Source organism: Delphinapterus leucas, chromosome X, assembly GCF_059928025.1.
Source record: "Delphinapterus leucas isolate spDelLeu-1000000601 "Yukka" chromosome X, BTC_Dleu_Yukka2, whole genome shotgun sequence".
Taxonomy (NCBI): domain Eukaryota; kingdom Metazoa; phylum Chordata; class Mammalia; order Artiodactyla; family Monodontidae; genus Delphinapterus; species Delphinapterus leucas.
Window position 1 is genome coordinate 112,136,476 of NC_143150.1, and position 17,155 is coordinate 112,153,630.

General features: G+C 42.6%; 1 protein-coding gene across 2 annotated transcripts in view; it reads left to right on the forward strand.

The window, feature by feature from the left end:
• Positions 1–17,155, forward strand: part of PCYT1B (phosphate cytidylyltransferase 1B, choline) — a 141,392-nt gene that overhangs the window by 42,910 nt on the left and 81,327 nt on the right. For both annotated transcript variants that reach the window (XM_022560462.3, XM_089904663.1), the window contains exon 3: positions 12,396–12,512. In XM_022560462.3, the coding sequence (XP_022416170.1) occupies positions 12,396–12,512 (117 nt within the window). The remainder of the gene's footprint in view (positions 1–12,395; positions 12,513–17,155) is intronic.

Consider the following 17,155-nt stretch of genomic DNA (forward strand, 5'->3'; position numbering starts at 1 on the left):
GGCGAGTCATGAGAACAAACTGAATCTGTTTCCTCATGTGCAAACAGGGCCAATGGTACCTGCTTCACAAGGTTTTTGTGACAACTAGATTGCGTTAAAAATACCATAGCGTTTTTTTAAAAACTGTGAAGTCGTAGATAAACCTATGCTACTGTAATTGTTATCATTCTTAAAAATCTGTGGGTTTTTTTAGCATCTTTATTGGAGTATAATCGCTTTACAGTGTTGTGTTAGTTTCTGCTGTATAACAAAGTGAGTCAGCTCTATGCATACATATATCCCCATATCCCCTCCCTCTTGTGTCTCCCTCCCTCCCACCCTCCCTATCCCACTCCTCTAGGTAGTCGCAAAGCACTGAGCTGATCTCCCTTTGCTATGCAGCTGCTTCCCACTAGCTATCTATTTTACATTTGGTAGTGTATATATGTCCATGCCACCCTCTCACTTCGTCCCAGTTTACCCTTCCCCCTCCCCGTGTCCTCAAGTCCATTGTCTACCTCTGTGTCTTTATTCCTGTCCTTCCCCTAGGTTCATCAGAACCATTTTTTTTTTTAGATTCCATGTATGTGTGTTAGCATACGGTATTTGTTTTTCTCTTTCTGACTTACTTCACTCCGTACGACAGACTCTAGGTCCATCCACCTCACTACAAATAACTCAATTTCATTTCTTCTTAAGGCTGAGTAGTATGCCATTGTATATATGTGCCCCATCTTCTTTACGCATTCATCTGTCAGTGGACACTTAGGTTGCTTCCATGTCCTGGCTATTGTAAATAGAGCTGCAATGAACATTGTGGTACATGACTCTTTTTGAATTATGGTTTTCTCAGGGTATATGCCCAGTAGTGGGATTGCTGGGTCATATGGTCGTTCTATTTTTAGTTTTTTAAAGAACCTCCTTACTGTTCTCCATACTGGATGTATCAATTTACATTCCCACCAACAGTGCAAGAGGGTTCCCTTTTCTCCACACCCTCTCCAGCATTTGTTGTTTGTAGATTTTTTGATGATGGCCATTGTGACTGGTGTGAGGTGATACCTCATTGTAGTTTTGATTTGCATTTCTCTAATGATTAATGATGTTGAGCATTCTTTCATGTGTTTGTTGGCAGTCTGTATGTCTTCTTTGGAGAAGTGTCTATTTAGGTCTTCTCCCCAGTTTTTGGATTGGGTGGTTTGTTTTTTTGATATTGAGCTGCATGAGCTGCTTGTATATTTTGGGGATTAATCCTTTGTCAGTTGCTTCATTTGCAAATATTTTTCTCCCATTCTGAGGGTTGTCTTTTGATCTTGTTTATGGTTTCCTTTGCTGTGCAAAAGCTTTGAAGTTTCATTAGGTCCCATTTGTTTATTCTTGTTTTTATTTCCATTTCTCTAGGAGGTGGGTCAAAAAGGATCTTGCTGTGATGTATGTCATAGAGTGTTCTGCCTATGTTTTCCTCTAAGAGTTTGATAGTGTCTGGCCTTGTATTTAGGTCTTTAATCCATTTGAGGTTTGTTGTTTTTTTTTTTTTTGCGGTACGCGGGCCTCTCACTGTTGTGGCCTCTCCGGTTGCGGAGCACAGGTTCCGGACGTGTAGGCTCAGCAGCCATGGCTCATGGGCCCAGCCGCTCCATGGCATGTGGGATCTTCCCGGACTGGGGCACAAACCTGCATCCCCTGCATCGGCAGGCGGACTGTCAACCACTGCGCCACCAGGGAAGCCCTGAGTTTATTTTTGTGTATGGTGTTAGGGCGTGTTCTAATTTCATTCTTTTACGTTTAGCTGTCCAGTTTTCCCAGCACCACTTGTTGAAGAGGCTGTCTTTTATAAATTGTATACTCTTGTCTCCTTTATCAAAGATAAGGTGACCATATGTGTGTGGGTTTATCTCTGGGCTTTCTATCCTGTTCCATTGATCTATATTTCTGTTTTTGTGCCAGTACCATACTGTCTTGATTACTGTAGCTTTGTAGTATAGTCTGAAGTCCAAAGTCTGTGTTTTAAAACAGTTTCTCCAAGTGTGCCTTAAATTAAAGTGCCTGGGCTCTGCTCGAGGAATTTATTCGTTCAATCCTTTAGCCTATACCAGAGATGGTGAGTGAAGAGATTTAAAAAGAACTATAAAGTACCATCTCTGTTTCCCAAGAGCTTTCACTATAATTAAAGAGACAAGACAGCTAGATAGGAGATAAACACCCACCAGTAGCATGCATGCATGTGCTTAGGGGTTAAATCCTGCAGCACAGATGATAACTGACAATTTTAAGAAGGGCAGATTCATTTGGCTTTGAGTAGTCACGCAAGACCTGGTCCCAGACCTGAGCTGATCCTTTCGGGAGAAGTAAGATTTGTACTTTGTAGGCAGAAAATGGAAGGGTATTTTGGATAAGTGGGACAGGAACAGCGAGGGCACAAAGATAGGGAATAAATGAATGGCGTTCCAGTCGATTGGGATGGAGTGAAAAATAAGACTAGTCCAGCAGGTATGCCTTGAGCCATTTAAGATGGCATAATTTGATGGTTTCTACTCACCATTGCAAAAAAACCAAACATCCCAAATGTAATAGAGTCCGTGGGACAAAGGACAGTTTGCTTAATAATAACAGCAGGTATTTATTAAGTGCTTTCTATGTACTAAGTTCTTTATCTGTATTGTCATTTCACTGTCACAGCTCTACATGGTTGGTACTTTTAGTATTTCACAGATGAGGAAGTGAGGCCTTTAGAGAAGCTGTGAATCTGCAGAAGATCATTTAGCTAGTAAGTGGCAGTGGTTCTCACATTTGAATCTGACTCAGAATAACCTAGAGGGCTTGTTAAAACACAGGTGGCTGGGCCTTGCCCCCTGATACAGTCCACCTGGGGTGAGGCCCAAGAATTTGCATCTCTAAGAAGTTCCCAGGTGAGGCTGCTGCTGGGGGACCACACTTTCAGAACTATTGGTAAGTGTTAAAGCTGGGATTTGATCTCAAACCTGTATGTGCTCGAGCTTGATCTGTTGGCCATGACACTCTGTTTCGCCTTAAAGAATAGCTTGGAGGGAGTGAAGAGAGGAGCAGAGCAGGCAGAGTTAGTAAGCTTTGTAGAGACTTCTTGTGAGAAAGGCAAGAAGAGGCTTGAGGAGGTAGTTGAGAGCAGCTAAACCAGCCTGCAAAGAATCACCTGGTAAGTTTGTAAGAAGCAGATGTTTTGATCGCTCTCTCCCACCCCTAAATCTGGGATGGGGCCCAGGCATCTACATTTTTAACAAGTAGCCCAGGTGATTCTGAAGTTGGTGGTCTACAGATCATACCCTGAGAAACGGTGACCCAGCAACAAATCTAAAAGATGCAATGAAAGTCCAGGTGGTTATGAAGAGAGCAGATTTGACCTCAAGTTAAAGGATGAGCTTTAGACCTGAACAGAAGAGGATCCTACTTTTCTAAGGGAAAGGAAAGGGGATTTGAACTTACTCTCCATCTGCTGGGCGCTATGCCCTGTATGTACTCTATTTAGTCTTTGCAAAAAGTGAGTGAGGTGGGTATTTGCCAACAAGGCAAATGAGACTTGGAGAACTGAAAAGTGGTTTGTCAAATGTCCTAGCTGACTGGGTAGAGCTGGGATTCGATCTCGAGTCCCTTTCACCTCATACCCCTGCTTTGTCCACTACAACGGATTGCCCTGTGGAGCACGTGCCACAGCAGCCCATGGAGCTCAATGAGAACATGCTCAGACTTTGAACCAGAGGGTGGCAGGTGTGTGAACAAGACAGATGGAAGCTGTGATCTTCTGTAGTGGCGGGGCTGTCTTCATGCCCACTGCTGTTTCACCAGCACCTAGCGAAGTACTGTATGCTCAGTAAATACTTTGTGAGTGAATGACTGAGTGAACGAACGAATGAATGAAAGTTTGGGACAACAGAAGGAGCTCATCATTTGGAGATAGAATCAGAGAGAGTTTGACCTGATGCAGCCTGCTTGGGTGGGATCGGGCACCTGTAGGCTGTCTAACCGCCACGCGGTTTAGAGCCCGAGAATCTAGCTAGAATAAGATGGTGGTGCATATTGAAATACCTGTGTGGTGGGCTCTGGGGAGCACAGGTCACTACAGGAGGGATGAGATGGAGGAAAGGTGAACGACTATTCTCAGAAATTCTCCCCTCTTATCTCAGGTGATGACACTGGCAAGTTATCCAGGAGAATTTGGGATGTTGGTGGGCATCTGGCAGAGGGAACTTCTGTTAGAAATTCCTTTATTTAGAACTTCTAACATCAGTGTTAAAATGTGACAAGAAGTTGGTTCTTTGATTACTTACAAGGCACATATTCGTCTTAGACCACACTCTGATAATCTGTTTTATTACAGCAGTGGTCCTCAAACTTTAACTTGCTTAGAATCCCCGGGAGGCCTTGCTAAAACTGAGTGCTGGCCTCCACCCCCAGAGTTTCCCATTCAGTAGGTCTGGGTGGGGCTCAAGCATTTGTATGTCTAACAAGTTCCCAGGTGGTGCTGATGCTGCCTGTCCTGGGACCACACTGCAAGAACCACTGCTTAAGAGTAACTGTTGGCTATTGTAAATAGAGCTGCAATGAACATTTTGGTACATGACTCTTTTTGAATTATGGTTTTTCTCAGGGTATGTGCCCAGTAGTGGGATTGCTGGGTCATATGGTAGTTCTAGTTTTAGTTTTTTAAGGAACCTCCATACTGTTCTCCATAGTGGCTGTATCAGTTTACATTCCCACCAACAGTGCAAGAGGGTTCCCTTTTCTCCACACCCTCTCCAGCATTTATTGTTTGTAGATTTCTTGATGAGGGCCACTGTGACTGGTGTGAGGTGATACCTCAGTGTAGTTTTGATTTGCATTTCTCTAATGATTTGTGACGTTGAGCATCCTTTCATGTGTTTGTTGGCAATCAGTATATCTTCTTTGGAGAGTGGACTTGATACGGGGAGGGGGAGTGGTGGGCTGGGACAAGGTGAGAGAGTGGCATGGACATATATACACTGCCAAATGTAGAATGGATGGCTGGTGGGAAGCAGCCGCATAGCACGGGGAGATCTGCTTTGTGACCACCTAGAGGGGTGGGATGGGGAGGAGGGTGGGAGGGAGACGCAAGAGGGAGGGGATATGGGGATATATGTATACATATAGCTGATTCACTCTGTTATAAAGCAGAAACTAATACACCATTGTAAAGCAATTATACTCCAATAAAGATGTTAAAAAAAAGTAACTGTTGGTAGTGGTTGGAGGGAGTGTCATGGAGATTATCTAAATATAATTGTTGGAGTGTTGTCCTGTTACTAGAGAAGCTCACAGCGTTTTAAAAATATCTTGCTGTTTGACTATTATTTAAGAAAACAAGAAAAACATCACTACTTTTTTGAAATGTTTGGTAGTTTTCAAGACTAGGAAGCCATTACCTTTCTGTGGCGCCGTCTTGAGCATCCCTTCAAAAAGACAAAAGAGACCTGTATTGGGGGTTCATAATGAGCTTCAAGATTATAGCTGCAACTGAAGTCTTTCACTAACTCCTTCTCTAGCCCATTTTATGACTTCATACAATTGCCTACATTATGTTTCGCGGTCTTAGGTCTGCCCAAGCAGGATCTGCTGTATAAATTCTAAAAGAGGCTGCTCATAGCTTTTAGCTCCTGGACCTCATCTGTGAGGTCAGAGGGTGATGAACCTCAAGAGAAGGAGCACAGTAGAGCAATTGGAACTGGCACCTTTTTTTTTTTAAAGTTAATTAATTAATTTATTTTTGGCTGTGTTGGGTCTTCGTTGCTGTGCGTGGGCTTTCTCTAGTTGTGGCGAGCGGGGGCTACTCTTCGTTGCGGTGCGTGGGCTTCTCACTGCGGTGGCTTCTCTGGTTGTGGAGTACGGGCTCTAGGCGTGTGGGCTTCAGGAGTTGTGGCACATGGGCTCAGTAGTGGTGGCTCGCGGACTCTAGAGCGCAGGCTCGGTAGTTGTCATGCACGGGCTTAGTTGCTCTGCAGCATGTGGGATCTTCCCGGACCAGGGCTCGAACCTGTGTCCCCTGCATTGGCAGGCGGATGCTTAACCACTGTGCCACCAGAGAAGTCCCGGAACTGGCACCTTTAAAAAAATTTTTTTTTATTTAAGTATAGTTGATTTACAAGGTTGTGTTAATTTCTTCTGTACAGCAAAGTGACTCAGTTATATATATATATATTTTTTTTTTCATATTCTTTTCCATTATGGTTTGTCACAGGATATGGAATATAGTTCCCTGTGCTATACAGTAGGACCTTGTCGTTTATCCATCCTATATATAATAGTTTGCCTCTGCTAATCCCAAACTCCCATTCCTTCCCTTCCCTACCCCTCCTCCCCCTTGGCAACCACAAGTCTGTTCCCTATATCTGTGAGTCTGTTTCTGTTTTGTAGATGTGTTGATTTGTATTGTATTTTAGATTCCATGTACACGGTATTTGTCTTTCTCTGTCTGACTTACTTCGCTTAATGTGAGAATCTCTAGGTCCATCCATGTTGCTGCAAATGGCATTATTTTTGATGGCTAAGTAATATTCCATTGTATATATGTACCACATCTTCTTTATCCATTCATCTGATGGACATTTAGGTTGCTTCCATGTCTTGGCTCTTGTAAATGGTGCTGCTATGAACATAGGGGTACATATATCTTTTTTTTTTTTTTTGTGGTACGCGGGCCTCTCACTGTTGTGGCCTCTCCTGCTGCAGAGCACAGGCTCCGGATGCGCAGGCTCAGTGGCCATGGCTCACGGGCCTAGCCACTCCACGGCATGTGGGATCTTCCTGGACCGGCGCACGAACCCGTGTCCCCTGCATCGGCAGATGGACTCTCAACCACTGCACCACCAGGGAAGCCCTGCATGTATCTTTTTGAATTAGAGTTTTGTCTGGGTATATGCCCAGGAGTGGGATTGCTGGATCATATGGCAACTCTATTTTTAGTTTTTTGAGGAACCTCCATACTGTTTTCCATAGTGGCTGCACCAATTTACATTCCTACCAGCAGTGTAGGAGGGTTCCCTTTTCTCTGCACCCTCTCCAGCATTTATTTGTAGACTTTTTAATGATGGCCATTCTGAGTGGTGTGAGGTGATACCTCATTGTAGTTTTGATTTGCATTTCTCTAATAATTAGTGATGTTGAGCAGCTTTTCATGTGCTTCTTGGCCATCTGTATGTCTTCTTTGGAGAAATGTCTATTTAGGTCTTCTGCCCATTTTTCAGTTGGGTTGTTTGTTTTTTGTTGTTGTTGAGTGGAACTGGCACCTTTGATCTTAGCTCAAATAGTCCAGCTGTGGAGGTATGACCCTCTAAGGTTTAGTATGTATCCTGAGACAGAGAAAATCAGTAATCTGCCTGGAGATAAAGGAAAAGCCCAAGTGATTGCTTCATAGGTTCATTTTCATTAAAGCTGACATTTTTTCTTAAAGGGAAACTCAGTTCTGATTTCCTGTTTTCCTTCACAGAAAGGGAATTTGTATTATTCTGTTCACACAGTGATATGTGTAGTTTTCCAAATTCATTTTTCAAAAGCCACCTGAATGAATTTTGCCTTATTTCTGTGCCACCTGTACTGTAGTTTACTTAATTTTTTAAAAAACGTACTCTTTCTTTTTTAACTTAAATTTAATGTATTTTGAAAAGCAAACATCAATCATCATTTATTGAAAAGAGCATCGCTGGCTTTAAGTAGAAGGAAATGATTAAGTTTATATAAAACTATGTAAACTTTGTGAGATAGGTAACTATTAGATTTTAAAAGGTTAAATTTTGTGCCACCTCTTTTGCACATCAGCTGTACACAAAAGCAATACCAGTTACCATAATTACTGGGCATTCAGTAACAGTCTGTCTTTCTCTCTCTCTCTTTTTTAAAAGACTCCATAATGGCATGTCTTTTTCTAGAAGGCGTCATGAGTTAGAAGAAAGAGCAGTGGAGTTTGGTTTACACTCACGCTCCATCATAGGTTGGTTATATGATGCTGGGTAAGCTGCTCAGCTTCGCTGAGCTTCCATTTTCCCCTCTATGAGAGAGGATAGTAAGTCCACTCTCCTCTACCTACCTCACAGACTTGATGGAAAGATTAAGTGAAATACACGTGCTCTGTAAATCATATGTACTTTTAAGGCATTGTTAATAAGCTGCATTTGAAGAGCCATAATAAAAAATGAATAATCACCCTTTTATTGTTGCCTGAATCTGAAACAATACCAAGAAACACCATAACATGCCCTACAAAAATGTGAATTCAGATGCACTGTAGTTGCTGACTGCCTCCTATCTTGCTGTATGGTATGTGTATGTTTAACTTTTTAACCAACTGCCCAACTGCTTTCCAATGTATTTGTACCATTTACATTCCCAGCAGCAGTGTATGAGAGTTCCAGTTGCTCGATATCCTCGTCAGCACTTGGTATGATCAACAGTTTTTAAATTTTTAGTCATTCTAGTGAGTATGAAGTAGTATCTCAGGGTTGCTTTAATTTGTATTTCCCTAATGACTAATGGTATTGAGGATCTTTTCACGTGCTCATTTGCCATTCATCTATTTATTTTCTTTGGTGAAATGTCTGTTGAAATTTTTTTGCCCTTTCTGTAGCTTTTTTTTTTTTTTTTTTCCCGATACGCGGACCTCTCACTGTCGTGGCCTCTCCCGTTGCGGAGCACAGGCTCCGGCCGCGCAGGCTCAGTGGCCACGGCCCACGGGCCCAGCCGCTCTGTGGCATGTGGGATCTTCCCGGACCGGGGCATGAACCTGTGTCCCCTGCATCGGCAGGCGGACTCCCAACCACTGCGCTACCAGGGAAGCCCTTTTTTGCCCTTTTAAAAATGAGTTGTTTATCTTACTATTGAGTTTTGAGGGCTCTTTATATATTCCAGATACAAGTCTTATATCAGATACATATTTTCTCCCTAAGACTTGCCTTTTCATTTTTGTAAAAATGTCTTTTGAAGAGTAAAGGTTTTAAATGAGGTTTAATATATAACTTTTTTTTTGTTTTATACCATGTTCTTTTTGGTTCCTATTTAAGAAATTTTTGTCAAATTCAAAGTCACTAAGATTTTCTCCTGTTTTCTTCTAGAAGTTTTGTAGTTTTAGCTTTACGTTTAGGTCTATGATCCATTTAGAGCTAATTTTTGTATATGGTGTGAGATGCTATGTAACATATTACCACAGACCTAATGGCTTAAAACACTGCACATTCATTATGTCACAGTTTCCATGGATCAGGAGTCCAAGCCTGGCTTAGCTGAGTCCTCCGCTCAGGGTTTCACAAGGCTGCATTCAAGGTGTCACCCAGGGCTCAGTTCTCATCTGGAAGCTTGACTGGTGGATCTGCTAGATCTGCTTCCGAGCTCACTCAGGTTGTTGGCAGAATTTATTTCCTTGTAACTCTAAGACCAAGGATCTAGCTTCTTGGTGGTTGTCAGCCAGAGACCACCCTCGGCTCCTAGACGACACCTGCAGTTCCTTGCCACATGGCCCTCTCAAAATATGGCAGCTTGCTTCTTCAAAGCCACCAAGGAAGAAAGAATGAGTCTGCTAGCAAAGTGGAGTCTTATATACTATAACATAACCATGGGAGAGACATCTATCACCTTTGTCATATTCTCCTGGTTAGAAGCAAGGCATGGGTCCCACTCCCACTTCAAAGGGAGGGGATCTCACAAAGGTGTGAACAGCAGGAGGTATGGGGGTCAGTGGGAGCTACCTTAAGGTCTCTCCACCATGGCCATGGAATAGGTGTGCTCCACCTTTTGATCATTGCCAAACCTCTAGCTTCACAGGCCGGTGGTTCCCAACACAGACCCTCTAGAGAGTCCCCAGATGCCTAAAAGGATGTCCAGAAAAACTTCGAACAAAAGAGTAAAACAAATAAACATACCAACTAACTTACAAAACCACAGTCTATTAAAAAATATTATGGAGAATTTCAAACATTCACAACAGTAGAACAATATAATGAACCTTCATGTGTCCATCACCCATACCTACCAACCACCATCCTGTAGCCTTCCCTCATCAACTCTCCCCTCTTGAATTATTTGAAAAAAAATCCCAGGCTTCCTATTATTTCATCCATAAATACTTGTGTATATATGTCTTAAAAAATAAGAACTCTGGGTTTTTTTTAAGGCATAACCACTATATCATTATCTCACCTAAAAAATTAACAGCAATTCTTTAATATCATCAAATATCCAGTGTTCCAATTTCCAGTTATCTTATGTCATCATTTATTTATAGTTTGTTTGAACCCAAATCCAGATAATATCTATATATTACAATATGTTGAGGTGTTTTTAAAATATCTTTTAATCTCCAAGTCCCCCCCTCTATCTCTTTCCCTCTTCTTTTTTTTTCTTGAAGTTTACTTGTTGAAGAGATCAGGGATTTTTTTTTTTTTGGTCCTGCAGAATTTCCCAGTCTAGGAATTGCAGACACACTACAATTTTAAAAAGTGAGCTTACTGCAAAATCAACTCCACGAATACTCTTCACAAATTTACTAAATGGCCTTTTTTCTCAGTAATTATATCATCTTTCTTTACTTTTCTTTCCTCCCTGCTTCCTGAATTTATTTATCTTGATCACTTCTGAATCAATAACACAAAGTTTTGCAAAACTGCCATCTGCTTCCCCCTGGGGTTTATATCTTAAAACAAATTTTCCTCAATTGAATTCAAATTGAATAAGAGCTTTGAAACCAAGGATCCCTCATTAGACAGTTTGTTATTTCAAAGTATTTTCTATTTACCGTGCCTTATTTAGAATACAGTATAATCCTGTGAAGGCAATTCTCTTTGTTCAAAACGGTGTATAATTGGGAATAATTGCAATTCCCTATCTGACAGAAAGTCTCTCGAGTTTTGTTTATTAGAGAAATTTAATTTATTAGAAACATTGTACCATCTGAATATATTAATGTAATATTCCTTTCAATTTATGTTCTAAATTAACGAGGTTGTATTACATCAAGAAATAATCACAATTTTAAATCTGAGCCTTAAAGATCATTCAACAGACGTGTGCATTGATTTCTTTTTTTAAAATTTATAACATCAATATAATACGTGCATCTAGTTTAAAAAGTTAGTAGGACTCTTAGGCTCGTAAAACAAACCAACCAGCAATCCCTTTCCCTACCTGCCCCACCTCTGACTCTTGTTCTCTGTAGATATTCGGCACTTGACAATCAACTTTCCAAAATGTTGTTGACATCTCTAATCCACTGTCATTGCCTTTCTTGTTTCCTCTGCCCTTGGGGGATTATCCCTTTTTAATTCTTTCTCTGTAATTCTTGTGGTGTTAGAGCGGAAGTGGAGCTAAGTGTGTGTGTGTTCAGTTTGCCACGTTTAGTTTGTCGTTCGCCATGTTTTCATTTTCTAGTTCCTTTGCTGAGAATCCAAAATGGTGTGAAAGTAAAAGTTGGCACCCAGCCCCTCTACCTCCCTATGTCTCCCTCTTACCGGAGGGGATGGGTCTTTGGCTGACTCAGCAAAAGTGTCATCCTGCGGTTCCTAGTGCAGTCTCCTGGCTCCCGGGAAGCTCTGGTGAAGTGTGTCCCTCTTCCTCAAGAAATGGCACTTCCCAAGCACCGTATGCCACAGCGAGAATGTCTCTTGTGGCCGATTTGCTCTTGACCCTTCTCCCTAGGAATGACTGTAGTGTGGGTCACTCGCCTCCGACCCTGAGCACCCCCCCCATGTAACTTTTGCTCCCTGACACTCCTCCCCTTGGGGCATGTACACCCCGCCACATGTCTTAGGATACCAAAGAGAATAGGGAGTGACCTTTGTGCAGTGTATGCTGGTAAATGTTTAACAACTGGCCCTCCAGGGGGAAATAAGCTCTGATTTGAGCATTTGCCAATCTCTATGGTGTAAATACTCCTACCAAGGCTGATTTTACGCTGCCACGGTGACTTGGAAGAGGTGCACAGCTGTGTCTTTGCCTTTGGGAATAGGACTCAGGGGTCTTAGTTCAGGATTGCCAGACTCGAGGATGAAGTCATTTGTCCTTTTCATTGAGCTCCTCAGTCACTCCTACCTCGATATTCCTGCTGGGCTGACTCTGTCAACCCTTTGATTATGTCTGGTGTGTCTGAATCTGCCAGCTCAGCCACCTGAGACTCTCCTCTGGATCAAGAAAACTCCCCAGTGCTGTGCGGCTAAAAATGTGTGTTCTGGGTCAATCTTAATTTTGTTACGTTTTTACTCTGCTTTGATGTCCTTAGAAGAACCTCTTGGTAAAGTTAATTTCGTGCACTAATATGAAACTGATGGTTTGTAGACATTGTGTTTTCTCCAGGTAAACCTTATTACAGTGCTGTACTGATGGAAGGATCAGGTGACTGGGATTCCTTATTCTGCAGTTCTGTTGATGATGTTTTCTTTCTTCCACAGTTGACAGACCTGTCAGAGTATACGCAGATGGAATATTTGACCTCTTCCACTCAGGTCATGCAAGGGCACTTATGCAAGCAAAAACACTGTTTCCCAACAGCTACTTGTTGGTAGGAGGTAAGAAGTGCATTTTGTCTTTGTCTAGAAAACTCTTGTATAATGTGCTTCCTGAAAAGGACCCCTTTCAGACTTCCATCATTAACACCTCACATTGGAAATGCTCCCAGTTCAGCCTATATTGCATCGCTCGTTCACTGCGTGAAATTTAAAATGATATTTAAAAAACCATAGGGGAAATTACATCCTCAGATTATAAACCATTGATTCCCAGAGAAAGACAAATAATACCACCAAGGGTAACTGCTTCATGTTCTCCATTTATGCCTTCTTGTGTTTGAGGCATGATCCAATTTCTGTTTCTGAAATTTCCTAGAGGGTTAGGAGAAAAGCAATATTATTCTGATTTCAAATCTTAGAGACCTGAGGGGATTCAGGATGATTAATGGTAAGTAAGGTCATTGTCTGTTTCCTTGGTGTGACCCACAGTACTTAGGGCCATGTTGTGCTAATGGTAGTGGCTTACAGCAGTTCCCAATTAGTTGAATTTATGTGCTGTGTATTAAAGAAATAGAGATTTATATACCTAGGTAATCTTGGTTTACAATGAAGGAACTGACTGATTTCATAAGCTTGTGGAGAGAGAAGGGCAGTTAGACATAAAATTTTCTTCTTCCAAAAGGCCTACAGATTTCAATTGGGGTAAAAGGGAAAGTTTCTGACCTGCAAGACCTGAGTCTCATCTCTGTAGCTTCTGGAAACACCATTTCCTTTCACTGTAATCATTTTTTGTGGCATTACATGAACTAGACACCATCAACCCTTAGACCTCTACTGTGAGGGAAAAAGGTGATGGTAAGAGACTACATATCTGTTTTTAAAAATATTTTGTTGGGCTTCCCTGGTGGCGCAGTGGTTGAGAGTCTGCCTGCCGATGCAGAGGACATGGGTTCGTGCCCCGGTCCGGGAAGATCCCACATGCTGCGGAGCGGCTGGGCCCGTGAGCCATGGCCGCTGAGCCTGTGCGTCTGGAGCCTGTGCTCCGCAATGGGAGAGGCCACCACAGTGAGAGGCCTGTGTACCACAAAAAAAAAAAATATATATATATATACATATATATATAGTTATCTTCTACAAGTTTAAAACTACTTTTTGTATATTTGAGAGGAATCTTTTGCAGATTTTGCCAAGCATGGTGACTATGTGGTTATTGAATGGAGTCCTTTCCAGAAGGAAGAGGTGATACAAGGCAGTTCATTTCCCTTTATTTTGAGTGGAAAATCATTTCTCGCATGAGCACTACCACCTGGAGTCTGGTCCTAAGCTGCTGGGGTCCTGGGGAGACCTCTGCAGTGGTTGGGCTTTGGTCATTTTGGCAACCCAAGTTTGGAGGTGGTTAGGTGTAGGCAACACTTAACGGGAACACTGCCCTGGCCCTGGGTTAGCACATCAAAAGTAAAGGCAAAGGAAAAATGTGACTTTCAGCACATTCAGGTAAATTGGAGAAAGCAGTAAATTAATATCAGCAGCTGTCCAGGTCACTAGGTGACAATGGTTTCTCTGATTTACTGAATGATTCCTTCACTTAACAACTATTTTTCGAGCTCCTACTATGTGCCAGGCATTCTTCTGTACACTGAGAATGCAGCCATGATCGAAGCAGACTGTGTCCTCAAGAGAACTTAGAGTCTGAAGGGGAGGCAGAGGTAGGGGTTCTATGAAGAAATGTAAAATAGGGTAAGGGGAAAGAGTGGCTGGTGGGGCAAGGAGGGACATTTCAGGTATGGAGGTCAGGGGAGGACCCTCTGGAGTGTTGACACCTGTGCAGAGACTTGAATGAAGTGAAGGGCACACGAAAGCCAGAGCACAGAACCTTCCTTGTGTGGTGATCTTCCCACCAGCCTATATGAGAATGTTGGGACAAGTGGAGAAAACGTGGTAGCGACAACTAGATGCGTTATTTTGTTGACTTGTTATGTCTTAAGGAGACTTTCCATAAAAGCACAGGTGATGTAGTACTCAGAGAAATGAATATGGACAGGAGTTCAGAGCCAAGAATTAAAGCAAAAGGGAAGGAGAACAATTCCCACAAGAAATCCCGAACTCCTTCGTAGCTATGGCAGAAGGATCCACATGGTCATTCCATAGCTCTCAGATGTTAGAGCTGATACTGCTCTCCAATGAAGAACCAGCTCCTCCTGCCCTGAGTTCTGAGATGCTTCAGAGGGTTGTTGCCTAAGCAGCATCAAGTAATGCAGTAAACAGTGTCCTCTCTCTCTAGCAGATTTACAAAGAAACGTAGCTACCCCCCTCAATGGCTATTACATGGATTCTCCATGGAAGCCAAGGGCATGTTAAACTACTAAGACAACCATGGAGACCATATCTTTTGGTAGGTGACAGGGACTAGAGTATAGATGGGAAATGAAGCAGTAATACATGAAGCTGTAAAAACGTGGTATGAAGCCTTCTGGAGACAGTGACAGAGTAAGAGTGAAAACCTACAAGCAATGTAAACAGTAATAAATAATTTCAGTATGTTATTTTCTCCACTGATACATTATTATTCTATTTAAGACAATTGGCAATACTATGAAATTTTTTGTTGTTGTTGTTGTTGCAGTACGTGGGCCTCTCACTGTTGTGGCCTCGCCCGTTGCAGAGCACAGGCTCCGGACGCGCAGGCTCAGTGGCCATGGCTCACGGGCCCAGCCGCTCCGCGGCATGCGGGATCTTTCCGGACCGGGGCACGAACCTGTGTCCCCTGCATCAGCAGGCGGACTCTCTACCACTGCGCCACCAGGGAAGTCCACTATGAAATATTTTTAACCACCCTATTAATAAAATTCAGTGTAGGCACTTCCCTGGTGGCACAGTGGTTAAGAATCTGCCTGCCAATGCAGGGGACGCAGGTTCAAGCCCTGGTCTGGGAAGATCCCACATGCCACGGAGCATCTAAGCCCGTGCACCACAACTACTGAGCCTGAGCTCTAGAGCCTGTGAGCTACAACTACTGAGCCCATGTGCCACAACTACTGAAGCCCACACGCCTAGAGCCCATGCTTTGCAACAAGAGAAGCCACCACGATGAGAAGCCCACGCACTGCAACGAAGAGTAGCCCCCGCTCGCCACAACTAGAGAAAGCCCGCATGCAGCAGCAAAGACCCAACACAGCCAAAAATAAATAAAATAAAATAAATTTATAAAAAAAATAAAATTCAGTGTAAGCCAGGCTTCCCTGGTGGCACAGTGGTTAAGAATTCGCCTGTCAATGCAGGGGACACGGGTTCGAGCCCTGGCCCAGGAAGATCCCACATGCCGCGGAGCAACTAAGCCCGTGCACCACAACTACTGAGCCTGCGCTCTAGAGCCCGTGAGCCACAACTACTGAAGCCTATGTGCCTAGAGCCCGTGCTCCGCAATAAGAGAAGCCACTGCAATGAGAAGCCCACGCACCGCAACGAAGAGTAGCCCCCGCTTGCCGCAACCAGAGAAAGCCTGCACACAGCAACAAAGACCCAACACAGCCAAAAATAAAAATAAATAAAATAAAAGTTTTTAAAATTTCAGTGTAAGCCCATATTTCATGTGTCTCCACTAATTTAATTGTATTTGATTCCTAGTCTGTTAAACAGAATCTCCAACCACCTGTGTGTAGGCAGATTTCTACAGGGGCATGGTAGCTCAAATCCCATGAGAAAGAACAATCTTCCTTCAATGTATATAGTAGTTGCCTTCCTCTAAAATTCAGCATTTATCACAGCTGTTCCAGAAATACTTTGCAGTTATATGTAAAACAAAATTAGGGTCTAGATTCAAATAATTTAAAATAATTATGCAGAGACATTCAGAAATCTTACAGGATGTTAGAAAATTCTCATGTGGGGCTGCCCCACACATAGCAAGATGTTTAGGGACTTCCCTGGTGGTCCAGTGGCTAAGACTCCATGTTCCCAATGCAGGGGGCCTGGGTTCGATCCCTGGTCAGGGAACTAGATCCCACATGCCGCAACTAAAGACCCCCGCATGCCGCAACTAAAGACCCCTGCATGCCGCAACGAAGATCCCGCATGCCGCAACTAAGAGCCGGTGCAGCCAAATAAATAAATAAATAAAATAAATACTTAAAAAAAGATGTTTAACATTGTTGGCACCCTGCCCACTAAATGCCAGTTGCTGCCTCCAATCATAATGACAACTAAAGATGCCCTACAAATTTCCAAAACTGCTTCCTAGTGGATGCTGAAGCCTTTGTTGAAAACCGTTCTTAGACTAAGAGTCTTCACTCTTTGTTCCCCACAATCCCAAAAAGAATTTTGAAAAACTATACACCTTCTTACAGATTTTTAAGCTGACATCTAAAATTTTCCATCCTAAGTTTAAATAGTTGTAAAATATGTAATTTCTGGAATACCGTAAATTTTAACATTTTCAAAAATTAATAGACTTTATGTTTAAGGGAAGTTTTACATTCACAGCAAAACTGAGCAGAAAGTACAAAGGTTCCCATTTACGCACTCACGCACAGCCTCCCCATTATCAACATCTGCCACCAGGGTAGTACATTCTTTACAGTCCATGAACCTACATTGACATGTTATTATCACCCGAAGTCCATAGTTTAATACGTTAGAGTTCACTCCTGGTATTTTACATTCTTTGGGTTTGGACAAATGTATTATGACATATATCCACCATTGTA